Source organism: Dipodomys merriami, unplaced genomic scaffold, assembly GCF_024711535.1.
Source record: "Dipodomys merriami isolate MVZ:Mamm:240054 unplaced genomic scaffold, mDipMer1.0.p SCAF_6, whole genome shotgun sequence".
NCBI classification, from domain to species: domain Eukaryota; kingdom Metazoa; phylum Chordata; class Mammalia; order Rodentia; family Heteromyidae; genus Dipodomys; species Dipodomys merriami.
In genome coordinates, this window is record NW_027206179.1 from 5,198,227 (window position 1) to 5,222,883 (window position 24,657).

The 24,657-nt window shown below is 37.8% G+C and overlaps 1 protein-coding gene across 1 annotated transcript in view; it reads left to right on the forward strand.

Moving 5' to 3' along the window:
• Positions 1–11,710: 11,710 nt before the first annotated feature.
• LOC138813698 (vomeronasal type-2 receptor 116-like) overlaps positions 11,711–24,657 on the forward strand; it is a 32,024-nt gene continuing 19,077 nt past the window's right edge. Inside the window, exon 1 of the mRNA XM_070002081.1 lies at positions 11,711–11,826. Coding sequence (XP_069858182.1) covers positions 11,711–11,826 — 116 coding nt within the window. The remainder of the gene's footprint in view (positions 11,827–24,657) is intronic.

Sequence of the window (24,657 nt, forward strand, 5' to 3'; positions counted from 1 at the left end):
GATGGCGAGTGCTCTCTGTGGTAAACAACTCCTGATATGGCTAAGGCAAAGAATCTGGCTTGCTTCCGCGCACCTGAACCTATTGGTGGTTCCCATGTGGCGTATCAGGGTTGGCTACCCAGCGGGTACTTAAGGCTGTGGGGAATTCTCCCCGGGGTTGGGGTCACAAGATTAAAAAAAGGTCCTGAATAAACGGCAGAGAGAAGAGTCCGGTGTCGCGTCTCCTTGCTGGTCGAGGCGGTAGCGACACGTGGTGGCCCGTACGGGGACTCAGCCATAACCCCAACGAGGACTCAGAACTCTCTGCGGTCAGGGTGGTGCACCCGTAAGTTCCCAGGTAAAAGGGGAATCCGCAACAAAAGCGGGGGTAAGTCCCCAGGTAAAAGGGGAATCCGCCACAAGAGCGGGGAGTAAGTTCCCAGGTAAAAGGGGAATCCGAGACAAGAGCGGGGGGGGGGGGATTTTTGCTCTTCTCGGTAGATAAAGAGAGAGTGAGAACCCGGGGCTAGTCAATAGAGTAGCCAAAAGTGAAAGTAAAAGTTTTTTTACCAGCTTTAAATGTTTAAAACATGGGCGCTTCTTCTTCGCACCCAATTTTTTTGGCTCTCAATGAGCTACTGCACTCAAAAAAGTTAAAAATAAAAAAGAGTACTTTAGAGAGATTTTTGAATGAATGTGACATCGTTGCCCCGTGGTTTGCTATCTCCAGAAGCCTCACGGTGGCCTCTTGGGAGAAACTAGGGAGGGACCTAGATTTTGCCTCTGAACAAGGAACGCTTAAGAGCAGAGTGAGACCAATATGGAAACTGATAAGAGGCTGTCTTGAGGACCAGCGTTGCAGTGAGGCGGTAGAGAATGGTCAGGCCGCCCTAGAAATGCTGCAGGAAGAAAGATCAGAAAGGGCAGACAGCGAAAAGGAGGAGAGCAGGGGGGGTTATACCCTGATTTTGCCGAACTAGAGACCTCTGAGTCTACAGACTCAGAGGAACTACAATCACTCATAGAACAAATAGAAAAAACAAAGATAAGAAAGAGGAGGAAAGGGAAGGAGAGTGAGGACCCAGATAAAGACAAATGCATGCCTTCCATGTGCCGCGCCACACCGTTGGCCCCTCTGCTTTATGCGGAGGACCCTGGAAGTGGCAGCCCCGGCTGTTCTTTCAGCCCAGGCGTGTGGAAAGCGGTCAGAACCGAGTTACATCTAGCCTGTCCAATATTTCAGGATCCACAGGGACAGCGGTATCATGAACCCTTAGATTTTAAGGTTATAAAATCTTTAGCTGAGTCTGTGCGGACATACGGAATCACAGCCTCCTTTACTGTAGCCCAGGTGGAGGCCCTAAACAGACACTGCATGACACCCGGTGATTGGAGTGGGCTCGCACGAGCTTGTTTGAGCCCAGGTCAGTATTTAGATTGGAAGGCCTTTTTGTTTGAATTTGCTAGTGAAGAGGCTGCAGCCAATCAGGCTGTGGGGAACCCAGCTTGGGACAGAGATATGCTGCTTGGACAGGGGAGATTCGCCAATCAGCAGATAGGCTACCCGGTTCAAGTTTATGAACAAATCAATAAGATTGGCATAAAGGCATGGAAGGCCTTACCAAATAAAGGCGAGGTGAGTAGCAATCTCACCAAAATCCTGCAGGGCTCTACGGAGCCGTTTTCGGACTTTGTTGCTCATATGGTCGAGGCTGCTGGCAGAATTTTTGGTGACCCAGATGCAGCCATGCCATTAATTAAACAGCTTGTTTACGAGCAGTGCACTAAGGAATGCAGAGCCGCCATAACCCCATATAAGAATAGGGGACTAGAAGCATGGATGAAAGTTTGCAGAGAGCTGGGCGGACCACTAACTAATGCTGGATTAGCTGCTGCTGTGGTGCAATTAACCCAGGAGAATAGGGCTGGGAAGGTGGCTCAGTGGTAGAGTGCTTGCCTTGCATGCCTGAGGCCCTGGGTTCGATTCCTCAGCACCACATAAGCAAAAAGAAATGAAAAAAGCCGGAAGTGACGCTGTGACTCAAGTGGTAGAGCGCTAGCCTTGAGCTGAAGAGCTGAGGGACAGTGCCCAGGCCCAGAGTTCAGGCCCAGGAAAAAACCTAGTCAAAAAACGCTGCAAATTTGTCTAAACAGTTGTTTAGTTATCTTTTAGGTAATTGAACTGGGGAGTTCGACAGCCTGATGGAACAGCTCAGGGTTGCCATCGTCATGGTGAACTCGACCCGAGTGGATGCCGGATTGGCGGAGGGGTTATCTTCATGGATCTCCGCTGCTATGATTCATCTCAAGGAGGGGGCGGGTTTGGGAGCCCTGACAGGCCTCCTGGTATTAGCCTCCTTGGTATGTCTGTGGTGCATTTGCCAAATTAGAGGTTCTCAGCGTCGCAGTGCAGCCATGATTATCCAAGCCTTTACAGTCATTGGAGCAGGTCAGTCCCCCCTAAGCGTGGCTTGCCACCCTAAAACAATGAACACAGATTGCAAAGCCAAAGTACTGCAGTCGAGAGGCATGAGTTTTGCCCTCGAGGAGAGCATGTTTGATTGCACACGGGTTCGATTCGCCTTTTCCCGTCCTTGTGAAAAACGAATCAATGGACAGGCTGAGTCATCCCTAGAGAAGGCGCCCTCTGGGAGAAGGCTTGTATGCAGTCCTTGCAATTGCACAACAGGGATCAGACCTCTGTTCTCATCTGTGTTCTTTAAACAAAAAAGGGGGAACTGTAGAGAGCTGCGAGAGGCCGCACCTGGAAGATGGTGCCGGTTTCCGCCCTCCGCCTTCCCGATGGCGAGTGCTCTCTGTGGTAAACAACTCCTGATATGGCTAAGGCAAAGAATCTGGCTTGCTTCCGCGCACCTGAACCTATTGGTGGTTCCCACGTGGCGTATCAGGGTTGGCTACCCAGCGGGTACTTAAGGCTGTGGGGAATTCTCCCCGGGGTTGGGGTCACAAGATTAAAAAAAGGTCCTGAATAAACGGCAGAGAGAAGAGTCCGGTGTCGCGTCTCCTTGCTGGTCGAGGCGGTAGCGACAAAGTTTAATCTGTAACACAGTCTCAGTAACAACTGGCTATAGTAAAAGAAAGAGAAAACAAAAATGACGTACAGAACTTCAAGAAATTCTAGCAAACTATCTGATTTCTATTGCCAAAGAAAATTTCATTTTCTCTATCATTGGCACTCCTTTTTAAATGTTAGTATGAAAACTATAGCCAGAGGCAGCTGCACACAATTGAGAGCAGAGATCTTTCTACTGTGCTATAGAAGATACATGTCCTTATTTTTTATGTCACTGGCACATTTTTATTTCTGGCTTGCTCGTCCTGGGAACTCAGAGCCTGAGCACTGTCCCTGAACAATTTTTCCCGATGCTAGTGCTCCAGCACTTGAGCCATAGCTTTACTTCTGGCATGTTTTGGTAGTTAAATGGACATTAGAGTCTCACAAACATCCATGCCCAAGCTGTCTTGAAAACATGATACCAAATAGTTAAGACTAAATGTGTGAGACAATAATGTCTGGCTTAGCTTATTCTTTATATTCCACACTATTTAACCATGTTTAGCTGATTTTCATTTTCTTAAGTTCTCAAAATGTATTTGAGTACTTTTTTAATGGTGCTAATATAGACATGTTGAGCACAATGGTTTCAGCTGATGGATGTTTCTTTGCTATGCCCAGATACAAAGAAAAGTCTGGTCTGGGTTGGTACAATGCATGATATTGACTACAAATAGAAATACTTATTGACTAAGGTTTTCTTGTCGACAAATAGAACACTGCAGTTAGACATCAGTAGATGAGAGCTTTTATTCATGTCTACGGCCAGTGAGGTTAGCTGATGCTTGCCAATATTGATCAAAAATGTTGCTGGTGCCAAGAATCTGGTCCAGGTTGTAGTAGCAATTGCATGTCACATACTTTGATTATATTCACTCTCTCATTTATAACCATTGTTATATCGTGTCATACATCATTTTTGTTTCCCATATCTCTAATTTCTTCTATTCATTTTTACTTTTCTGAGGTAGCTATCAATAAGCCACTGGTGCCTGGCTTACTTTTGGTTCTTATATCCATTTTTATCTCAAAGCTGATACTCTACAACTTGAGGGGCCTCCTCTAATTCTAGCTTCTTGTTGGTTGACTGGAGATAAAATGTGCCATGGATTTTTCTGTGACAGCTTGATTTGAAAGCATCCTTATCTTCTCACTGAGCTAGGATTACAGCTATAAGCCACCAATAGAGAGAGTTTTAAATTCTTGAAGAATTGACAAACTTTAATTTTTATATGTTATTACCCAAACTGCAATTTTTCTTCTGGCTAATGAATAGTTAATGGTGTCACGATTGCCTAAATGATTGAATATCTTGTTTCTGTTATGATTTTCTGTTTCTAATTTTTAACTTTTTTTTTCCATGATTGGATTTTTTCTCTCAGGTATTTAATTTAGAATTGTTTCCCATGATGCGATTCATCTTCTGTGAGATGTATAGTTAGCAAGTGTTTTACCTTTTCATTTGCCTGTCCCACCATTGCTTTCATTGTGCTGAAGCTTTTCAATTGGATGCAAGCACAGTATCATTACATTTCCAGTGTTTGGAGTGGAGTTATGGCCTTGTCAATGAGATAAAGGATTTTGTCAGTTAATCAACCCCAGAGAATAATTATTCCTATTGTTTTATGAGCTATTGACTTGTATTTATATTTCATGCATTTTCAGTTACTTGCAAAGATCAAGTCTTTATAAAGAACCACTTTGTGATTAAAAATATAAGATCCAGATTAAATTTTTCACACATGAATGCCCAGTTTCACAAGGCAGTTGTAAATAAGATGAAGAAAACATTTCTTTTCCAACAATGTCACTCCTTCCCTTGCTATATTTCCCTCCCATCTGCACCCTGCAGGTCTATAGTTTATTTTCAACATAGTGTCTAATGAGTAGCAGTGCTGCATTTGTTCATCCTTTATTCCACCTTTTCTGTGATGCCTTGCTCACAAAAACAGCAATATAGAAAAAAACCCTCTTGTTCCCATTTCCTGGAGTTGTTTTAACAAATATTATTTTATATGATCAGATGGATATAGAAATTACATCTTTGTTTTCCTCTCCTGAGTATATTATTCTTTGTTCTCACTGAGGGGAATGCCTAAAGACCTGCATAATTTATCATGTTCAAAAATTTTTGGTGGCTATTTTTTTGCTTGGTGATGGAGTCTGAACTTTGGGCCTGGGCACTGTCCCTCAGCTCTTCAGCTCAAGGCTAGCATTCTATCACTTGAGCCACAGTGCAACTACCAGCTTTTTCTGACTATGTTGTGCATAGGCAGAATCGAGCCCAACCTCATGCATGCAAAGCAAGCACTCTACGATTGAGACACCTTCCCAGCCCCTGCTTTTTGTTTTTTTGTGTGTGTGTGTGTTTTTTTTTTACCATTTGATTTGCTTATTTGTAGATTTATAGGTACATTTTATATTCAGAGCGTAGTTGTGTTCTATATTCAGAGAAACCATATAACCTATGATTGATTGATGGCCATCGATGGTGAACTGACTTTCTGGGAATCAAACTTTTCTTTGGACTGAGGGTTTTATTCATTCAGGCATTCTAACTCTTTTATTTGTAGAGTTTGCATTCCCAGTCATTATTGACAGATCACTTGCCAACATTGCCTTTATGTACCTTTTTCTCCTGTTTTATTGTAACTTCTCATTTCTTTCATCTCCTTTAGAGTCTTTGGTGTTTATTGAGTTCAGTAGTAGTGAGTTTTGACTTTAGGATTATGAGTTTTCATTTGTCTGCTACAGATTTAGAGGTACTTAATGGGGCTTAAAATAGGTGACAAGAAGCTAGTTTTGAATGATGACAAATACCTGTGATAATGATGATAAAAGAAAAAGAAAACATAAACACAAAAAGAGTAGAGGGCTCTGATCATATTCGTAAGTGAATGTAGAGATATGTTATAATGAAATCATTTTTTCACCTTTAATGAAACTTTTTATTTAATATTTTAAGGTAAGATGGGGAATAAGTTTGACAAGACATGTACTTACTATCTTACTAATGTAACTGTACTCCCTCTGTACATCACATTGTCAAAAATACCAAAATCAAATATTTTGAGATAAACTATTAAAGTCATACAAAGATAAATGGCAACTGTATTGTATGCCTCCCATAATTTGTATTTCATATTTGTCTTTGTATTTCCTATCACTGAATATTTAATTTTACATTTTCTATGGCAATTACTAGATATGTTAATAATTTTCCTTAATAAAAATTATATGTAAGATCTGTCTACAATATTTACAATGTTAGAGTTTCTCAGCTCATTTGTATAGTCAGTCTCACCAGTAAGTTTTTTTTTTAATATTTATTTATTTTTTTAATGTGAAAATACTGTACAGAGGGGTTACAATTACATGGGCAAGATAATGAGTACATTTCTTATCAAGCATTGTAGCCACTCCTTTGTTTCCCCTTCCCATCCCTTCCCATCCTCTTCCTCCTCCCAAACCCAATCCTCCCACCCCCACCAAAGTTGTAAAGTTCATTTTCGACATGACAACTTGTACTTCTCATTGTTGCAATGGCTCAACCTGTATCCTTATTTAAACGACTTGTTTTTCCCCTTCCCCTCTACAAATTATACTACCATCAAATACAGTGAAAGCAGGGGTTATACTGTGGGGGAGGGACAAAACAACAAAGGAATAATCTTATAAATGTGTTAGAAACAAACGCATGAAAGAAAAAAACATTTGAATAAAAATCTTAGGGTTCATTTTCCTAACATCACCTTATCTGACCTTTTCTGCTTGACTCAGACATATACTAGTTATTGCAAATAAGGGAAACCATGGGACCTATGTTTCTTTGGGCTTGACTTACTTCACTTAATATAATTTTTTCCAAGCCTTTCCATTTCCTAACAAATGTGGCAATGGTCATTCCTTCTGATGAATGCATAGAATTCCATTGTGTATATATACCACATTTTCTTGATCCATTCATCTACTGAGGGGCATCTGGATTGGTTCCATATCTTAGCTATGGTACATAATGCTGCAATAAACATTCTTGTGCTGGTAGCTTTAGCACAGTCTTGTTTAGCAAATTAAAATCGAAACAACTATGAGATTCTATCTCACCCTGGTACAACTGGCCAACATTTGTGAATTTAAATAGCAAATGTTGGTTGGAATACAGGGAAAAAAGAAATGTATTGCACTGTTGTTGTGATCATAAATACAACCATTCTAAAAAGCAGCCTGGAGATTCCTCATAACACTAATCATATCCTTTCACAAAAACCCAGTGATACCACTCCTAGGGATCTATTTCCTGAACATCATGAGCCAGGAAATGATAAGGACACTTGCACATCAATGTTCATCATCGCACTATTCAAAACAGGCAAGATAGGGAAACATCCCAGATACCCTGCAATACTTGAGTGGATAAAAAACAATGTGATACTTATATATAGTGGAATTTTACACAGCCATTAGATAGAGTAAAATAATGTCAATTTGTAGAGAATTGGATGGAACTAGAACAGATCATGTTAAGTGTGGTTGCCAAGCTAAGAAAGACACACGGTGCATGTTCTCTCTGATATTTGTATGCTAGAAGTAAAATGCACTGGAACGTGACAAATTATACAGGATTATAAATACTCTCATACAGTGAGAACAAAAGAGGAAATTTCTAGGAGAGAATCACAAAGGCACAATGCCTAAGTGCCTTTTCCTAATTATTTAAAATAATATAGATACTGATACAACCTTCAAGATATGGAAACACATGCCATATTTTGTTTTAGTTCTTAGTTTGTGATAATTCTGTCTTCTTTCCCATATGTATGGTGTGCTCATGTGAGTATCTTCCAAAGGGAGGAGGAGAGAGCAAAGATTTTGAGAGAAAAAGAGTGACAAAGTATAGTAGAGGAGCTCACAGGACACTGATGAAGCTGAACTGCACAATTTGTGATTGGAGATAAGAGGGAGGGTCTGAGAGAGATTGAGGGAACAGAGCACACTGTATAAAATAAAATGCACCTATCACTTAACTCATGTAATTGGAAACCCTTTGCACATCAACCGTGTAATAAGAAAAAAGATAAAAAATTAAGACTCACTATAGCATTCACATAATACAGATTTCTTTGCTTATCTTTGCCAAGATAAGCAAAAGCATTGGAAAGAAGGCAGTTTCAAAGTTTTGTTCCAGAAATAGAGTCTAAAAATTAGATATCTAGGAATGGAACAATGAAGCATCATCCTACTTCTACCTCCTGTTCGTTACCATCAGCCAAAATGGATGAAATGCTCATATTTGAGACCTAGAATTATGAAACTACTGGAGGAAACCTCAAGGGAAAAGCTCAATATTGGAATCGTGAAGGAATTATCTTGAGAAAACCTCAAAATCACAGGAAATGAGAATAGAAACAGGCAATTACCCCCAAATCAAAATCTACTCTCCTAAAGAAGAACTGAAAAATGTGCAGAGAAAAATGTACAGAATGTGAAAGAACATTTTCAATATATGAAGTTGATATCCAAATTACATAAATAGAGCTTCAAGAACTCAAGGAAAAAAACTTTAAAAATAGCTTACTCTGGGCTGGGAAGGTGGCTCAGTGGTAGATTGCTTGCTTTGCATGCATGAGGCCCTGGGTTCGATTCCTCAGCACCACATAAACAGAAAAAGCTGGAAGTGGTGCTTGGCTCAAGTGGTAGAGTGGTATCCTAGAGCTGAAAAGCTGAGGGAGAGCATGCAGGCCCAGAATAAAGGCCCTGGGACCGACAAAATAAAATAGCTTACTCTGTCAATATGTGATAAATCTATGCACAGTTTCCAAGAGGTTTAAATGGCCAAATTGATGGGAAATATGTTCAACTTCAAATATTAATGAAATGCAAATCAAACCACATAGAGTTTTCATCTCAACAAGAGAGGATAAAATGAAGAAAAAAGTGTAAGAAGGGCTGGCATAAGACAGAAAGTGATGGTGAGTGGAAGAAAGAAATTCTTTGCCCTGATGTAGTAGGAAAGTGAACTGACAGAGTCAGAGTAAAAATTTTATAATGATTTTTGAGATTCTCAAACATAATTATTCCTCAAACATTGTCTTTCCTCAAACACGTAAACATAGCTGGTTATCAGAGGCTCACACCTGCAATCCCAGCTATTATGGAGGATGAGATGTAAGGATGGAAATTTAAAGCCAGCCCTGCCAGGAAAGTGAAAAGATTTTTATCTGCAAGAAACCACCATAAAACCAGAAGAGGAACTACACTGGCAGTTGGTAGAGCACAATCTGTGAGAATAAGAGATCAGACCCTGAGTGGAAAGCCCACAAAGATAAACAGAAAAAGAATTCTACATAGATTTACCCTATGATCCACCAATTCCACTCCTGGGCATGTACCCAATAGATTACAAACCTGAATATATTAAATCTATCAGTGCAACTATGTTTATTGAAGTACTATTCACAATAGCCAAGTTATATATTCCACTCAGATGCACTTCAATGCAAGTATGGATCATGAAAATGTGTTCTGTATACACAATGGGAATTTCATTCATCATCATTAGAATGGATGATATACCATTTGTAATGAAATGGAAAGACCTGATAAAATTATATTAAGTGAAGTCAGTCAAGTGCAGAGAAATAAAGTATACATGGAAGGTAGAATTAGCTTATAAACTAAGTGTGTTGGATAGTATGCCAGTGTATTCAAATGTATTAACTGAAATAATGTTGATATAAGGAAGAACTCACATACTGTAATTCCTTATAATGACAAAGTCAATGTTCTGCAAAATAAAATACCAGGAAGCAAGTACTTAAAAGTTGTAGGGTTAAGTCAGAGGAAAGTGTTGGACAAATGAAAAGAACGTGAGAATGCAGTCACATATCCAATGTGGATTCCACAAAATGAAGATGAAGGAAGAGGGGGGTAAGAGAGGGATGAGTTAATACTGCTTTGTTCAAAGGCAACTCCATTGTATAATGACTTCAAGATAAGTTAAAATTTTAAAAAGTACTAAACAGAAGAATTTAAAGACATTTTAATGTATTTTGATGTTCCATATATATATATATATATATATATATACATATATATATATATATATATGTATATATATAAGATCTCTTTTTAGATACATTCCAAATACCCCCTTTTCCTTAATATAATTTCTACAAGTTTCATGATACTATTTTCAAAACTGTATATCAATACTTTGACTGTGGTAAAGATATTAGCAATCTCCATTAACCCATTGCCTCCAACAGAAGGCATGATGTATGTTTTGTTCCCACCATTCATTTTTGTTGATTTATTTGTTATTCTCATCTATGAAAAGGGGAGTTCTGTCATCCTCTATTATCTTCTCTGGTTCTTTCTTCTATACACTATGGTTTTCAGAACTGGCAAAGGAATTCAGTGTATTAGCTAAAGTTTCCAGTGCTTGTCTGTGGAGGCTGTGGCAGATGGCGTATTACAAGGACCTCTTATTCATCAGTGAGTTTATCTTGATGTAAAGTCTTCTGTTAGAATCTTTCGGCTGTTTAAACTATAGGGTACCATTTGCAAAGATGTGATATTTGGGTCCATATCTATGTGTGGTGTTGGGGGGGCAGTATGCACGCAGACACACATAAACAAATGTGTATATATGTGCCAGTCTTGGGGCTAGAACTTAGGGACCAGACACTGTCCTTGGGTTTTTGTGCTCAAGGACAATGCTCTCCAGTTGAGCCACAGCACTGTTTCAGACTATTTTTGGTAGTTAATTGAAGTTAACCTACTCAAAGACATTCCCCCCTGGGCTGTTATCGAACCACAATTCTCAGATCCCAGCTTCCTGAGTATCTGCAGTTACAGATAGAAGCCTGTTTTTTTCTTTCATCAGTCAAGACAATAATGCGGTTTTGAACCATTGCATTTCTGTACTAAATTATGTGTACGGCTGGTTTCTGCAATATCATTGCATCCTCAGTTAACATTAAATGGGGGGCATTTCTGGGGTCTACTACACATGGAATACTTATTTAAACTGGCTTCTATCAACCACCGATATTCTGTAGCTGTCATGAACATTGTGTGTGAATGGGATGATGCCCTCATAACTTTAGTTGACATCTCACAGCCATAGATTTTTTCTGGACATTTCACCATGCACAGCACATTGCATACTCTGAGGAAATCCAGTTGCATCATCCCAGATGGCTTGCAGGCAAATAGTGTCTTGACACAGATGTTGGACAAAACTAAACTTCCAAGATAATTCAATCTCTGGGGTCTCACTATCTGTGAGCTTGAAGGAAATCATAGCATCTGGAGTGAAGAAGGCTAACCTGTAAACATGCTTCCAACTCATGTTTTTCTCCTGGCTGAAGGCCACAGGTGAAGAGCTGCAGGGAATAATTTTACAAATTACTTCAGGGGATGCACAAGAATCTTTGATGGACAGTGAGCTATAATGAAGATCTCCGTCCAAAAAAGACACATAGGAACAAATAAAATGATTTATGAAGATATGTATCTAAAACTTTGGGTCTGACTTCCAGCCAGAATTTTTGCTTGGCAGACGACTCAGGGATGTTCCTTATGACTATCACCCTCCTTCTCCAGCTTCCCCTCCTTGTTAGGTCCTTGGCTGGCACTAGCTGCTTTTCCACAATGAAGCAACGAGCACACATGAATGGAGATGTGATGATCGCTGGGTTTTTCCCTCTCTACATTTTGCAATTTAATCGTGTTAGCAGTGAAGATTCCAGGCAAGGTGACCTTACACCGTAAGTAACTCATCATTTTATTCCCAGTTGCTATTATATTCTGAAGATGTACAATGGTTGAGAGAACTCTGGGTGCACACATTAATGTTCTCCCTTCACACTGCTCTTCATCCCTATTGTTCTAGGAACAGCTTAGTTTCACCGTTTTGTTTAACATGTACTGTTGAGTGATGTTCTGCCTGCTACTAGGAGAGGATTATCTTTCATTCCATACAACTTCTTCTTTCCAGGTCTATATATTCTTCACTTTATTACTTAAGCATCCCTGTTTATCCTTCATTTCAGCTGTGATTGCATAAAGTGAAGCGATGTTATTACAATCAACTGGAGTCACTGGCATGACATCTTTACTGAAAGGCTGAGTCTATATTTCCCCCTCCCATGCTAGTACTATGAGAATTTTGCTTTAGTAACACCTATATTTTGAGAACGTTGATAAAATTTCGTATTGTAGGTTGGAGGCTCATGCCTATGATCCTAACTACTCATGGCACTGATATCTGAAGATCAAGATTTGAAGGCAGGCCAGGCAGAAAAATCTGTGAGACTTTATCTCCAACTAACCAGCCAAAAGCTGGAAGTGAAGCTGTGGATTTTCAGATTGTAATCCTGGAGCAAAAAATCTCAAAGACATTGTCCAGGCATTAATTTCATACCACAGGATTTCCATAAACACAAACACACATACACATTCTTACTATAGACAAGTAGTTTCTCTTCCAAAATAAGCCTTGTATCATTATTATATGTCACTGAGGCTCCACAAACCACGCATTAACCAGGAAGTTCAGCATTATCAAAGAATCCTTGAGGGTTAGTTTTATCTGCCCAGAATGGGATATGTTTTACTTGTGCACATGCATAATCTGGAATTTGGTCTCTAACATTCAGTCTCACTAGAAATAGCTATACTAAAAAATAGTAAGAAAAGAAGAATGACTGTAAAGAACTTCTAGAAATTTTAGCAAGCTGATTCCTATTCAAGACAAATGTCATTGTCTCTGTCATGGGCACTCCTTTTCAAGAACTGGTGTAACAGGTATAGCCTGAGAGAGCTGCCCACATTTGAGAGCAGAGATCACAAGATAGGAATTACTCTCTTCTGTGCTATAGATGGTATAAGTTCTTACTTTATATGTCACTGGTATGTTTATCTTACTTTCGTGCTACTCCTGGCAGCTCAGATTCTTGGCATCATCCCTGAACATTTTTGCTTAAGGATAGTGCTCTATCACTTAAGCCACAGCTCCACATCTGGCATTTTGGGTAGTTAAATTCCTGCTCAACCTGGCTTCAAAACACTATCCTCAGATCTCAGTCTCCTAAATAGTTAAGACTACACTCATGAGACACTAGTGCCTAGCTTAGCTCATTATTTTTATTCCCCACCCTTTACTCATGTTCAGCTGATGTTCATTCTCTTAATACCAAAAACTATATTTGAGTACTTTTGTGAGCAAGCTAATGTAGTCCCATTCAGTATTATGGTTCAGCCAGTGGAGTTTTCTTAGCTACCCACATATATGTAGTAAAGTGTGGTCAGATTCATTAACATTTTATGCATAGTATTGATTACAGACAGCAAGATTTATCCAATAAGTCTTTCTCGTACATAAATAGAGCCTTGCAATTAGACATAAGTAGTGAGAGATATGCTTCAAATCTGTGCCCTATGATGTTAAGGTGATATTTACTAATTTGGATATAAATGTTGCTTGTCTCAAATAACTGATTCCTATTGTATTTCCTCACTTCATGTCATATACTTTGATGTCATTCACCCACTCTTTTTTATATCTTGACTGACATCCTTCTTTCTCTCCCATATCTCTAATTTCTTTCAGAGGTAACTAGGAAGGCGACACTAGTGATTGGCTTGCTTTGTACTCTTGCTTGGTTTTTGCCCTCACAGCTGATACTCTACCACTTGAGCTAGCCCTCCACTTCTAGCTGTTTCTTAGTTGACTGAAGAGAAAGAGTGTCAGCCCCACCTTGCTCTGAATTAGGATCCTTGTTTCTCTGCTTTTCTGCAGGCATAAGCCACCAGTAGAAGCAGTTTTAATTTCTTCAGGAATCTCCAATTGGTAACTGTTGTATATTATCAATGAACATGCAAATTTTGTCAGGGTTGATGTGTAACTGAGGAGTTGCTCAAATGGTGGAATACTTCTTTCACTATTGATTTTTTATTTGTACTTTTCAATTTCTTAAGAGTTGTTCTTTGTTTGGATTTTGTTCCTATTGATATTTAAGTTTTTGAGTCAGTTGACACTTGCTATTAATCCTCTGTGAGGTGAATAACGAGCAAGATTTTTAACTATTCATTTCTCTGTCCTACAGATTCTTTTTTTGTGCTGAAGATTTTCAACTGGAAACACCACAGCTATTTTACATTTTCAATACTCAGAGTAGAATTTAGGGCCTTGCAAATGAGACAAAGAATTCTACCAGTTAGTGAAATTAGAGCTTAATTCTTGCTGTTCTTTTATTGTTATTTGAATTCTTTTTTAGATACTTCGGTATGTATGTTTAACTGCATTTTTCTCTATTACTTGCAAAGTTCCAGTCTCTCTTATTAACTAATTAATTTTGAGTTAAAAAATATGCAGGGTCTAGTTTCAGTGTTTCACATCAGGATACTTATTTCACAGTGCCTTTTGCTAAAGATGCCATGTTTAGGCTATATATTATTTGGCAACTTCTCCAATCAGATACTGTTGTTGTTTACAATTACTTCTTTGTCTTATGTTTCTTTGATCTATGTGTCTGTTTTTATCAGAATTTTTTAGTGATTCTGTCATGGCAGTAGAAGTATAAAATAGGAATAGGGTTATTCAGAATTACTCTTATTTCTGAACATAGCTCCGGATAATTGAGGATTTCCTTTTCCATAAAATTTCATTTTGCCACCTCTGTTTTTGTGAAGAAAGTGATAGGAATTTTGATAGAAAGTGAACTGAAACTGTACATGACTTTTCAATCATGTAGCTATTTTCACCATACTGATTCTGGCATGGAGGTATGTGCTGACATGTGTAATTTTCCCCCTAGATGGTCCATGATTTCTACTTCAGTCTTATCACTCTGTTGTTTATGTAGAATCTACACTTTCTTTATTGATTATTGCTATTGTGTTTTTATACTCTAATTCTTTTTCTTCTATTTGATTCTTTCTTTCCTTCAACTAAGTTTGAGTTTCTTTTTCTAGTTCCTGGAGATACAGCATAGGTTCTTTAGTAAAATATCTGTACTCCTGATTTCACAGAGGTTATTACAGTTTCATTTTATTTCTCCTCTATATCTATAGAATTCCCAATACTGCTTTGATTATTATTTGTTTAAAGGATCAGTTTATTTATTGAAATTTTCCTTGAAAAGCAGCTTATTAATCATGAATTAACCACTTAACTTGAATGCTTTTGATTACATTAAATTATTTATTAATGGTTGAAAAATAACTCACTTCATTTTCATGTTGTTTGCATATTTTCCATGTTAATTTCTAGTCTAATTACAGTGTTATGTGCTTGTGTGCTTGATATATGTTCAGAATGTTTAAAATGTGCTTTCTTTTTTTTCCTATCCCATAATCTCTCCTGGAGAATGGTCAGTATGTTGATGAAAGATGACTTATTTAGACATCGGGGAAAATGTTCTGTAGATGTACATGAAGCTCATCAAATAAAGGATAAAATTTAATTCTTATAACACCCTGTTGATTTTGTCTGTATGATCTTTAGAAAATCCTCAGCTATTATTGTATTAGTACTATCTCAAAATTGTATTAAACAGAGTTAAGTGTTTAGATAGTGTGTTAATACACATTCTCAATGGTTATGTCATCTTGTTGATTTGGTCCCATCATCACTACATTAGAAATTTATCACATTTGGTTGCTTTGATTAAAGACTATTTCGTGTGATACATTATGGAAACTTTTGTGTTCCTTTGGCTTTCATTTCCATGGTCTGCCTTATTCCACTCTTTTTTTTCATTCCGTATGTTGTTTATTGCTTTTATAAAAATGATGTACAGAGGGGTTATAGTTTCATAAGTAAGATGAAGAATATGTTTCTTATTTTGGGGTAGGGTTCTGGTTATGGGGCCTGAACTCTGGGCCTGGGCACTATCCCTCAGCTCCTCAGCTCAAGGCTAGCACTCTACCTCTTGAGCCACAGTGCCACTTCCGGCTTTATTTCTGCTTATGTGGTGCTGAGGAATCGAACCAAGGGCCTCATGCAGGCAAGGCAAGCACTCTACCACTGAACCATCTTCCCAGCCCGAAAGAATATATTTCTTTTTGAATAATATCTCCCCTTCTCTCACTATTTTCCCTCCCATCTGCACCCACCAGTTCTACAGTTAATATTCCACACAATTAACCTTTGTCCAACCATTTCTTTTGTTTTCCCATTGTTCCATCATTTCTGTGGCTTCATGCTCACCCTAAGACACATGAGTGAACAAACAAATGGTAAACCAAAACAGCAATATACAAGAAAAACCTGTTTTCTGTTTCCTGCAATTGATTTAGACAAATCTTTTTTATATCTTCAGTTGCACATAGGTATTGCACCTTGCCTTCATATTCCTTTTCTGTGAATATTCTCTTTTGTTCTCACTGTGAGGAATGCCTAGAGACTGTGTAACTTATCATGTCCAAATGGTTTGTCTTTCACCATTGATTTTATTTACTTGTAGATTTTATAGGTACATTATACCCACTGCACTCAGAGAACCATGTAACCTATGTTTCTCTGGGTCTGGCCACCTTCCTTTCTTAAAGTCATTGAGTGCCATTGATAGTGAATTGAGTTTCTTGGAATCAACCTATCATTTGGACTGGAGGCTTCATTCATTCAGCCATTCTGACTCTTATTGGTAGAGTTTCCTACATTTCCATACCCAGTCATTATTGACAAATCACTTCTCACTACTGCCATTAGGTAAGTACGCCAGGTCAATTGAAGCTTCTTCTACTCATTCTCTCCTTTTAGAGACTTTAGTCAGTGTTTAGTGAGTTCAATAGTAGTGAGTTTTGATTTTGAATTACAAGTTTTCATTTGTCTGTTACACATTCTGTGCTACTTATGGAGATTAATATAGGTTACAACAAACTATTTTGGACTGAAGACAATTATCCATTATGATGAGAATGAAAGAAGTGGAAATACACAGACAAGTAGTGGAGGGTTATGATCAAATCCTTAAGTGAATTACAGAAATGCTCTAATGAAGCTTTTTTATTTAAATGTTTGTGAAAATTTTTCATTTACTATATTAAGATTAAAATATTCAAGAAATAAAAATCAAAATTGTCACTGCTTTGTATTCTTTCCATCATTTGAAATATTGAATATCTGTGTATTATAGTAATAACTAGATATATTAAAAAATTTCCTTCTTCATAAGACTTACATGCATGATTTCTCTAGTATATTTACAATGTTAGAACATTTTGAGCTCAAATGTATCATCACACTTACTAGTAAATTCCATACATTTTTCTAAATTTTATTTTCTTTGGGTAGTTGTACAAAAGAGTTGCCATTCAACAGAGCCTCTTTATACTGTGTGCCTTGATCAATGCCACCCTTGCTAACATTTTTTTGTAGGTTGTAGGCATTGAACTCTGGGCCTTGGTGCTTTTCCTGAGCTCTTCAGCTCAAGGTGAGTGCTCTACCTCCTGAGCCACAGTGCCATTTCCCATTTTCTGGTGGTTTATTGGAGATAAGAGTCTCATGGACTTTCCTGCCCAGGCTGGCTTTGAACCACAATCCTCAGATTCTCAGCCTCCTGAGTAGCTAGTATTACAGGAATGCGCCACCAGTGCCCAGCACTATTAACATTCTTACTCACACCTGCTACCACACAATTTCCTTCACTTTTCATGCTTTTAAATAATGTATAGAATTTTTGCCATCTAACAATTCATGTATACTTTGTTTATTTATGTGTATACACCACACAAGTATTCCATTACTTCTATTGTGGGTTTTGACTCTTACTTTCTAAAGAATTACATTATTTTTGTTCTTAATCGATTCCATTATATCTCAATTAACCCATGGATAGATGCTTTGGTGCTACCCAGTAATATTCTAGTTCCCACTAATGAGGGAAATCATGCAACCTGGGTCTGGTTTACTTCACTTAACATAATCTTCTCAAAATGTCTCTAAGTATTTAATGCCATTCTTTGTAATTGAAGAGCAATTGCATTGTGTAAAGAGACCACAATTTCTTTATCCATTTGTCCATTGAGGGACATCTTGGCTGCTTTCCTATCATGACTATTGTAAAGAAAGCTGCAATAAACACGATTGTGCTAATAGCATTAGTGTATCCTTGTTTTGTGCTCTATAGGATAAATGCCCAGAAGAGGAGATGCTGGATTTTAGGGCTGTTCTATGTTTAGTTTTTTTGAGGACCCTCCATACTGCTTTTCAGACTGGTTGAACAAATTTACATTCCCACCAACAATGTAATAGAGTTCCCTTTTGGCCACATCCTTGCCCACATTGGTTATTGTATTCTTTAAAGTTTGCATTCTAACTAGAGTGAGGTACAATGGCGGTGTTGTTTTGATTTGCATTTCCTTTATGACCAGGGATGAGAAACATATTTTTTCATTTGGCTAATAGCCATTCTTATTTCTTCCTCTGAGAAGTCTCTTTTTTTGTACTTCAATATATTTTTATAGTGAAAATACCATACAGAGGGGTTACAATTACATGAGCAAGGTATGAGTACATTTCTTATCAAACATTGTTGCCTCATCCTTTGTCTCCCCTTACCAGCCCTTTCCATCTGCCCCCCTCAAATCCCCCCAGCCCCCAAGGCCCGCCCCCTCCCAACCTGTCCCTCTATAATCCCGGTTTTCACTGTATTTGATGTTGGTATTATTTGGGGAGGGGAAAGGAAAAAACAAAATGTTTAAATAAGGATACAGGTGGACCCTTGCAATAATGAGATAAGAAGTCTCTCTTAAATTCTTTAGCTCATTTATTACTCAAGTTGCTATTTCTTTGAGGGATAAGTATATTTTTTGAGTTTTAACTATGTTTTGAGCTCTAAGTATATTTTGGATATGAAGCCTTTCATAATGGATAGCTGGTTAAAAATCTCCCATTCCGTGATTTTTCTATTTATATTGTCTTTCATAATCTTCTCTAATTCTCTTTTATTACTTGGGTTGCTGTTCCTTTGATGATTTAATGTTTTGATCTCAAAGTATATATTGGCAATAAGGCCTTTCTCCGGGGATAGCTGGTAAACAAAACCTCACAATTTATGATTTTTTTTTCTATGTAGCTTGTTAGCTATGCCCTTTGCAGTCCAGAAACCTTTAAGTTCGATGTTGCCCTTTAATCCATTCTTTTTTGGTTCTGATTCTGGAATTTTCCTCAGAAAGATTTTATTTGTTCCCAAGAGCCCTACATGTCCCCTACCCTTTCCTATAAAACACTCACAATTTCTGCCCTTACAGTGAAGTCTTTCATCCAGTTTGAATTGATGTTTGTATAAGGTGATGTATGGATATCTAGTTTCAGTTTTCTGCACATGGATGTCCAATTTTTCCAGCATCATTTGTTCAGGCTATAATTTGGGCTCCTTTATCAAATATCTGATGGATACAAGTCTTTGAGTTCATTTCTGAGTCTTCTATTCTGTTCCATTGATTCTCCGGTGTCTATTTTTGCCAGGACTAAGCTTTTTTTCATTACTATGGCTCTATAATAGAGTTTAAACTTTGGTAATGTTATTCTTCCAGCACTGTTCTGACTGCTAAGAATTGATTTGATATTCATTGTCATTTTTTATTTTCCATAAATTTCTGGATTGCTTTCTCTCTCTCTTTGAAGAATTTTGTTGGAATTTGGATGGATATTGCATTGCATTTGTAAATTGCTCTGGGCATTATTGTAATTTTTCATGCTTCCTCTTTCAATCGACGAGTGCAACAGCTCTTGTCCATCTGCTTAAGTAGTTTTAGATTTTCTTTTTCAAATTTTTAAAGTTTTCACAATAGAGGTCCTTCACCTACTGGTTAATTTGAGGAAATTACAAATCGGGTTGCTTTTTGAATTTCAGCCTTGATCCTCTTGACAGTAACATAAAGAAAGAAAGACAATATTTTGGGGTTGACTTCATACCTGGCTCTTTTGTTAAAGTTCTAGTTCAAATCTAGTACCTTGGGATTAGAGATTTTGGAGTCCATTATGTACTTTATGAGATCATCTGTGAGAAGGGATAGGTTTACTTCTTGCTACCCTTTTTGTATCCTGTTTGTCTCTTGCATACTACTCTTCCTAAGAATTCCAATACTATGTTGAAGAGAAATGGAGAGAATGGATATCCTTGTCTTGTTCATGATTTTAGAGGAAATGTCTGTACTTGTTCAACATTGAGTATAATGCTGGCTATAGGTTTCTCTTATACAGCCTTTATTAGTGAGGACTGTTCCAAGGATTCCTTGCTTCTCCCAAGTGTTTATCACAAATGGATGTTGAATCTTATCAAAGGCTTTTTCTGCATCGATCGAGATGCTTATGTGCTTCTTGCCCTTGCTTTGGTTGATGTGTTTTAATTCGTTAATTGACTTTGTGTGTTACACCAGTTTTGCATCCCTGGGATAAATGCACTTTGATCTTAGTTCATGAATTTTTCATCAGTTTTTGGATTCTATTTACTAGTATTGATTTGAGAACTGTTGCATCAATGTTCATCAAGGAGGTAAGTCTGAAGTTCTCTTTTCTCAATGTGATCTTATCAGGTTTGGAAATGACTATATTGCTGGCTTCACAAAATGAGTAATTTCCTTGAAGACTTTGAGAAGTGTTGGTGATAATTCCCCTCTAAAGGTCTTTTAGGATTCAGATATAAAGCCATCTGGTCCTGGGCTTCTGGAAAGGAGGTCTCTTATTTTTAATTCAATAACATTGTTTGTGATGGGTCTGTTTAATTATTTTATTTTATTTATTAGTTTTTTTATTTTTAGTATTTCTGTAGTGTTGATATAGAAAAGGGTTACAGTTACCTGAGTTAGGTAATCAGTAATGAGTACAATTCATTTGAACCATGTCTCCCTTCCCATCACTGTCTCACTTTTTCTCTTCTGACTACAACCACAAACGGCCAGTTCATTTTCCACATAGTGTCTAGTGAGAATCAATGTTGTACTTGTTCATCCTGTTCCTCTCTTTTTGTTGGTCATAGGGCTTGAACACTGGACATGTGTGCTGCCCCTCAGCTCTTCAGCTCAAGGCTAGTGCTTGACTACTTGAGCCACAGCACCACTTCTGGTTTTCTCCTGGTTTACTGGAGATAAGAATCTCACAGCCTTTCCTGCCTGGGCTGGCTTTGAACAATAATCCCAAGATATCAGCATTCTGAGTAAATAGGATTGAAGGCATGAGCCACTCACACCTCTGATCTGTTCCACCTTTTATGAGCTCTCTCTTACCCTCCCAAATACAAACAAAAAATAAGACAAAAGGTAAAGAGAGTAAAAGGCTGTCAAGTATAAATACATTCTATTTCCTTTCCTTACAGTTCACTTCAAGCTGTATTATTTATATAGTCATTTGTACATAGCTATGAGGACTATGTCCACCATTCCTGTGCATATCCTCCTTTGGCCTCTGTATGTTAATGTCTAGGGCCCTAAAAAATTAATCATCTTCCAGCATGTGCACATTTATTTATCTATTTAAGTGACTTAGTGTGCTTATTTTTAGATTTGTAGACATGTCCTACTTACCAAAAATGAGGAAAAACATGCAGCCTATATTTTTTTGGCTCTGACTTACTTTGCTTACTTTAATTTTCTGAAACTTTCTATTTCCTACAAATGGTACAGTATCATTCTTTCTGATGGATGAGTAGAATTCCATTATGCATATTTCCCAAATTTTCTTGTTCTTTTTTCCACCAAGGGACATCTAGGTTGATTCCATATCTTGGCTATAAATTCTCCCATAAATATAGTTGTTCTTATGGTGTTAGTTTGACCTGGTTTGTGGTCCATTGGTTAAATGCCCAGGAGTGAAATTGCTGGGTCATAGGGAAGCTCTATACTTAGTCTTTTAAGGAAGGAACCTCCATATTGTTATTGATAGTGGTTGAACAAGTTTACATTCCCACCATCAGTTTAATAGGGTGGCTTTTGGGCCACATTCCTACAATCATTTGTTATTGTTAGTTTTGCTGATAAAGGTCGATCAAACTAATGTGAAGTGGAATCTCAATGTTATTTTGATTTACATTTCGTTTTTGGCCAGACATGTTGAGCAGTTATTCATGTGTTTAATGGCCATTCTTTTTTCTTCCTGTATGAAGTGTCTCTTTCAATCTTTATCCCATTTACAGATTGGGCTATTGAGTTTGGGGGGCTTTATTTTGGAGGGTTTAATTTTTTATCTCTATGTGTATAATGTATATAAGACCTTTGTATATTGTATAGCCAGTGAAGATTTTCTCCCATTCTGTGGGCTTTCTATTTATCTTATTATCTATATTCCTTTTTACCAGACACTGTTCCCTTTGGTACAATCCCATTTATCTAGACATTCTTTGATTTGTTCTGATTCTGGATGTTTGCTTTAAGAACTTGGCCCCATGTTTAAAAGCATAGCTTCTCCCCTACCCTTTCCTGTAACACTTGCACAGTATCTGGCTTTACATTGAGGTCTTTGATCCATTTAGACATGATTCTGGTGCAAAGGGTTCTATGGGTATCTAGTTTCAGTTATTTTACTATAGACACTGAATATTTCCATAAACATTCATACAAAGGCCAACTTTCTTCCAAGATGTGTTTTGGCACCTTATTAAATATTAGATGGCTATATGTTTGTGGGCTTATTTCTGTCTTGTCTTCTGTTCCAGGAATGCTGAGACCAATTCTTGTGTCAACACCAAGATTTGTGTATTGCTCTGGGTTTGTAATATAGCTTGAAGATTGCTGTTGATATTTCTCCAGCACTGTTCTTCCTGCTAAGGATTTTTTCTTATTCTCAATCTTTTATTCCATATGAATATTTGGATTGATTACTCTATTTCTTTGAAGACAGTCATTGTGATTTTGATGGATATTACATTGAATTAGTATATTGCTCTAAGCAGAATTGCTATTTTCCTGATTGTAAGGTCCAACCTGGGAATGTGGAACACACTCCACCTTCCTCTTGGTTGTCTTCCCTCAGTACCTGCCTCACCTAGATAAATGGCATACTTGGAGGCAGTCACCTTCTTCCCTCACAGAGGTCACATCAGCATCTGGTGTGGTCACACTTTCTCCCAACCCTAGCCTTGATAAGTCATGGGGAGGCTGTGGTTTGACCCTTTTTTCAAATAATTTTTTTATTGTGAAAATATTGTACAGAGAGATTACAGTTACATGAGCTAGGTAATGAGTAGATTTCTTTTCCAGCATTGTTGCCTCCTCCTTTGTTATTCCCCTACCATCCCATCCCTCCCACCTCCTCAACTACATCCCCTACTCCCTCTTCACTTCCCCTCCCTCCCTGCCTAAATTTTATCCCTGCTGCTCAGGCTTTCAACTTGACCAGAGGCAGCCTAGAGCTGGAAAATAAACCTTTCCTTTGCTTGAATACCACATGCTGCTCTTTCTTTCCTCAGCTTTTCTGATATCAGTATCACTCACCTCATTGTTGGCACACAGGAAGGCTACTGACTTTTCTGGGTTGATTTTATGCCCTACTACTTTACCAGAGTTTTGAATCAACTCAGTAGGAATCCTGGGGAATCTACAGGATTCTTTAAATACAGGATCATAACATCTGCAAATATGAAAAATATGAATAGCTTTATTTCTTCTTCTATTTTGATTCCCTTTATGTGCTTCTCCTACCTTGTTGCTCTTGCTAGGAGTTCCGACGTTTCCTTGAAGAAGAGTGGATAGTATGCATCCATATTTTGTTCACAATTTTATAGGGAATGGTTTTAACTTTTTCACATTAAGTATACTTCTGGATCTAGGTTTGTCATATACAGCCTTTATTATCTTGAGTAACATTCCCTTGATTCCTATCTTCGGTAGAGCTTATTGTAAAGGGGTGTTGCATTTTGCCAATTGTTTTCTCTGAGCCTTTGACATGATCATGTGGTTCTTTCCCTTGCTTCTGTTGATGTGGTTAATTACATTAATTGGCTTCCATATATTGAACCAAATTTACAACCCTGGAATGGAACCATTTGATCATAATGTATAATTTTTCGGGGGCGGGGCAGGGTTGGGGTCAGTTGTTGAATTTGGTTGGCCAGAATTTTGTTGAGGACTTTTGGTAAATGTTCATCGAAGAGATCGGTCTATATTTCTCTCTTTTTTTGATGGGTTCCTACCTGGTTTTCTGATTAACATGATGCTACTTTATAGAATGAGTTTGGTAGAGATCTTTCTCTTTTTATTTCATTGAAGAATGTGAGGAGTATGAGAATGGGTTCTTCTCTGAAGATCTTATATAATTCAGCTGTGAATTCACTTTATCCTGGGCTTTATTTTAATGGGAGGTTCTTTATTGCCATTTCAATTTCATTACTTACTTGTTTTGGGACTATTTATATGAGTTAAATCTTCTTGTTCAGTTTGGGGATATCAATTTTCTCTAGCGATGCTTCCATTTCTCCCAGGTTCTCAAAATTATTGGTATAAGGTTCTGAGAAGAATCCCCTACTAATACTGTGAATCTTGCATATTTCTCTTGTTATGTTTACAATTTTCCATCTAATTTTGTAAATTTAGGTGTGTTCACTTCTTTTCTAAGTATAATTTGCTAAGTGTCAAGTTTGATAATTTTTTCAAAGAAC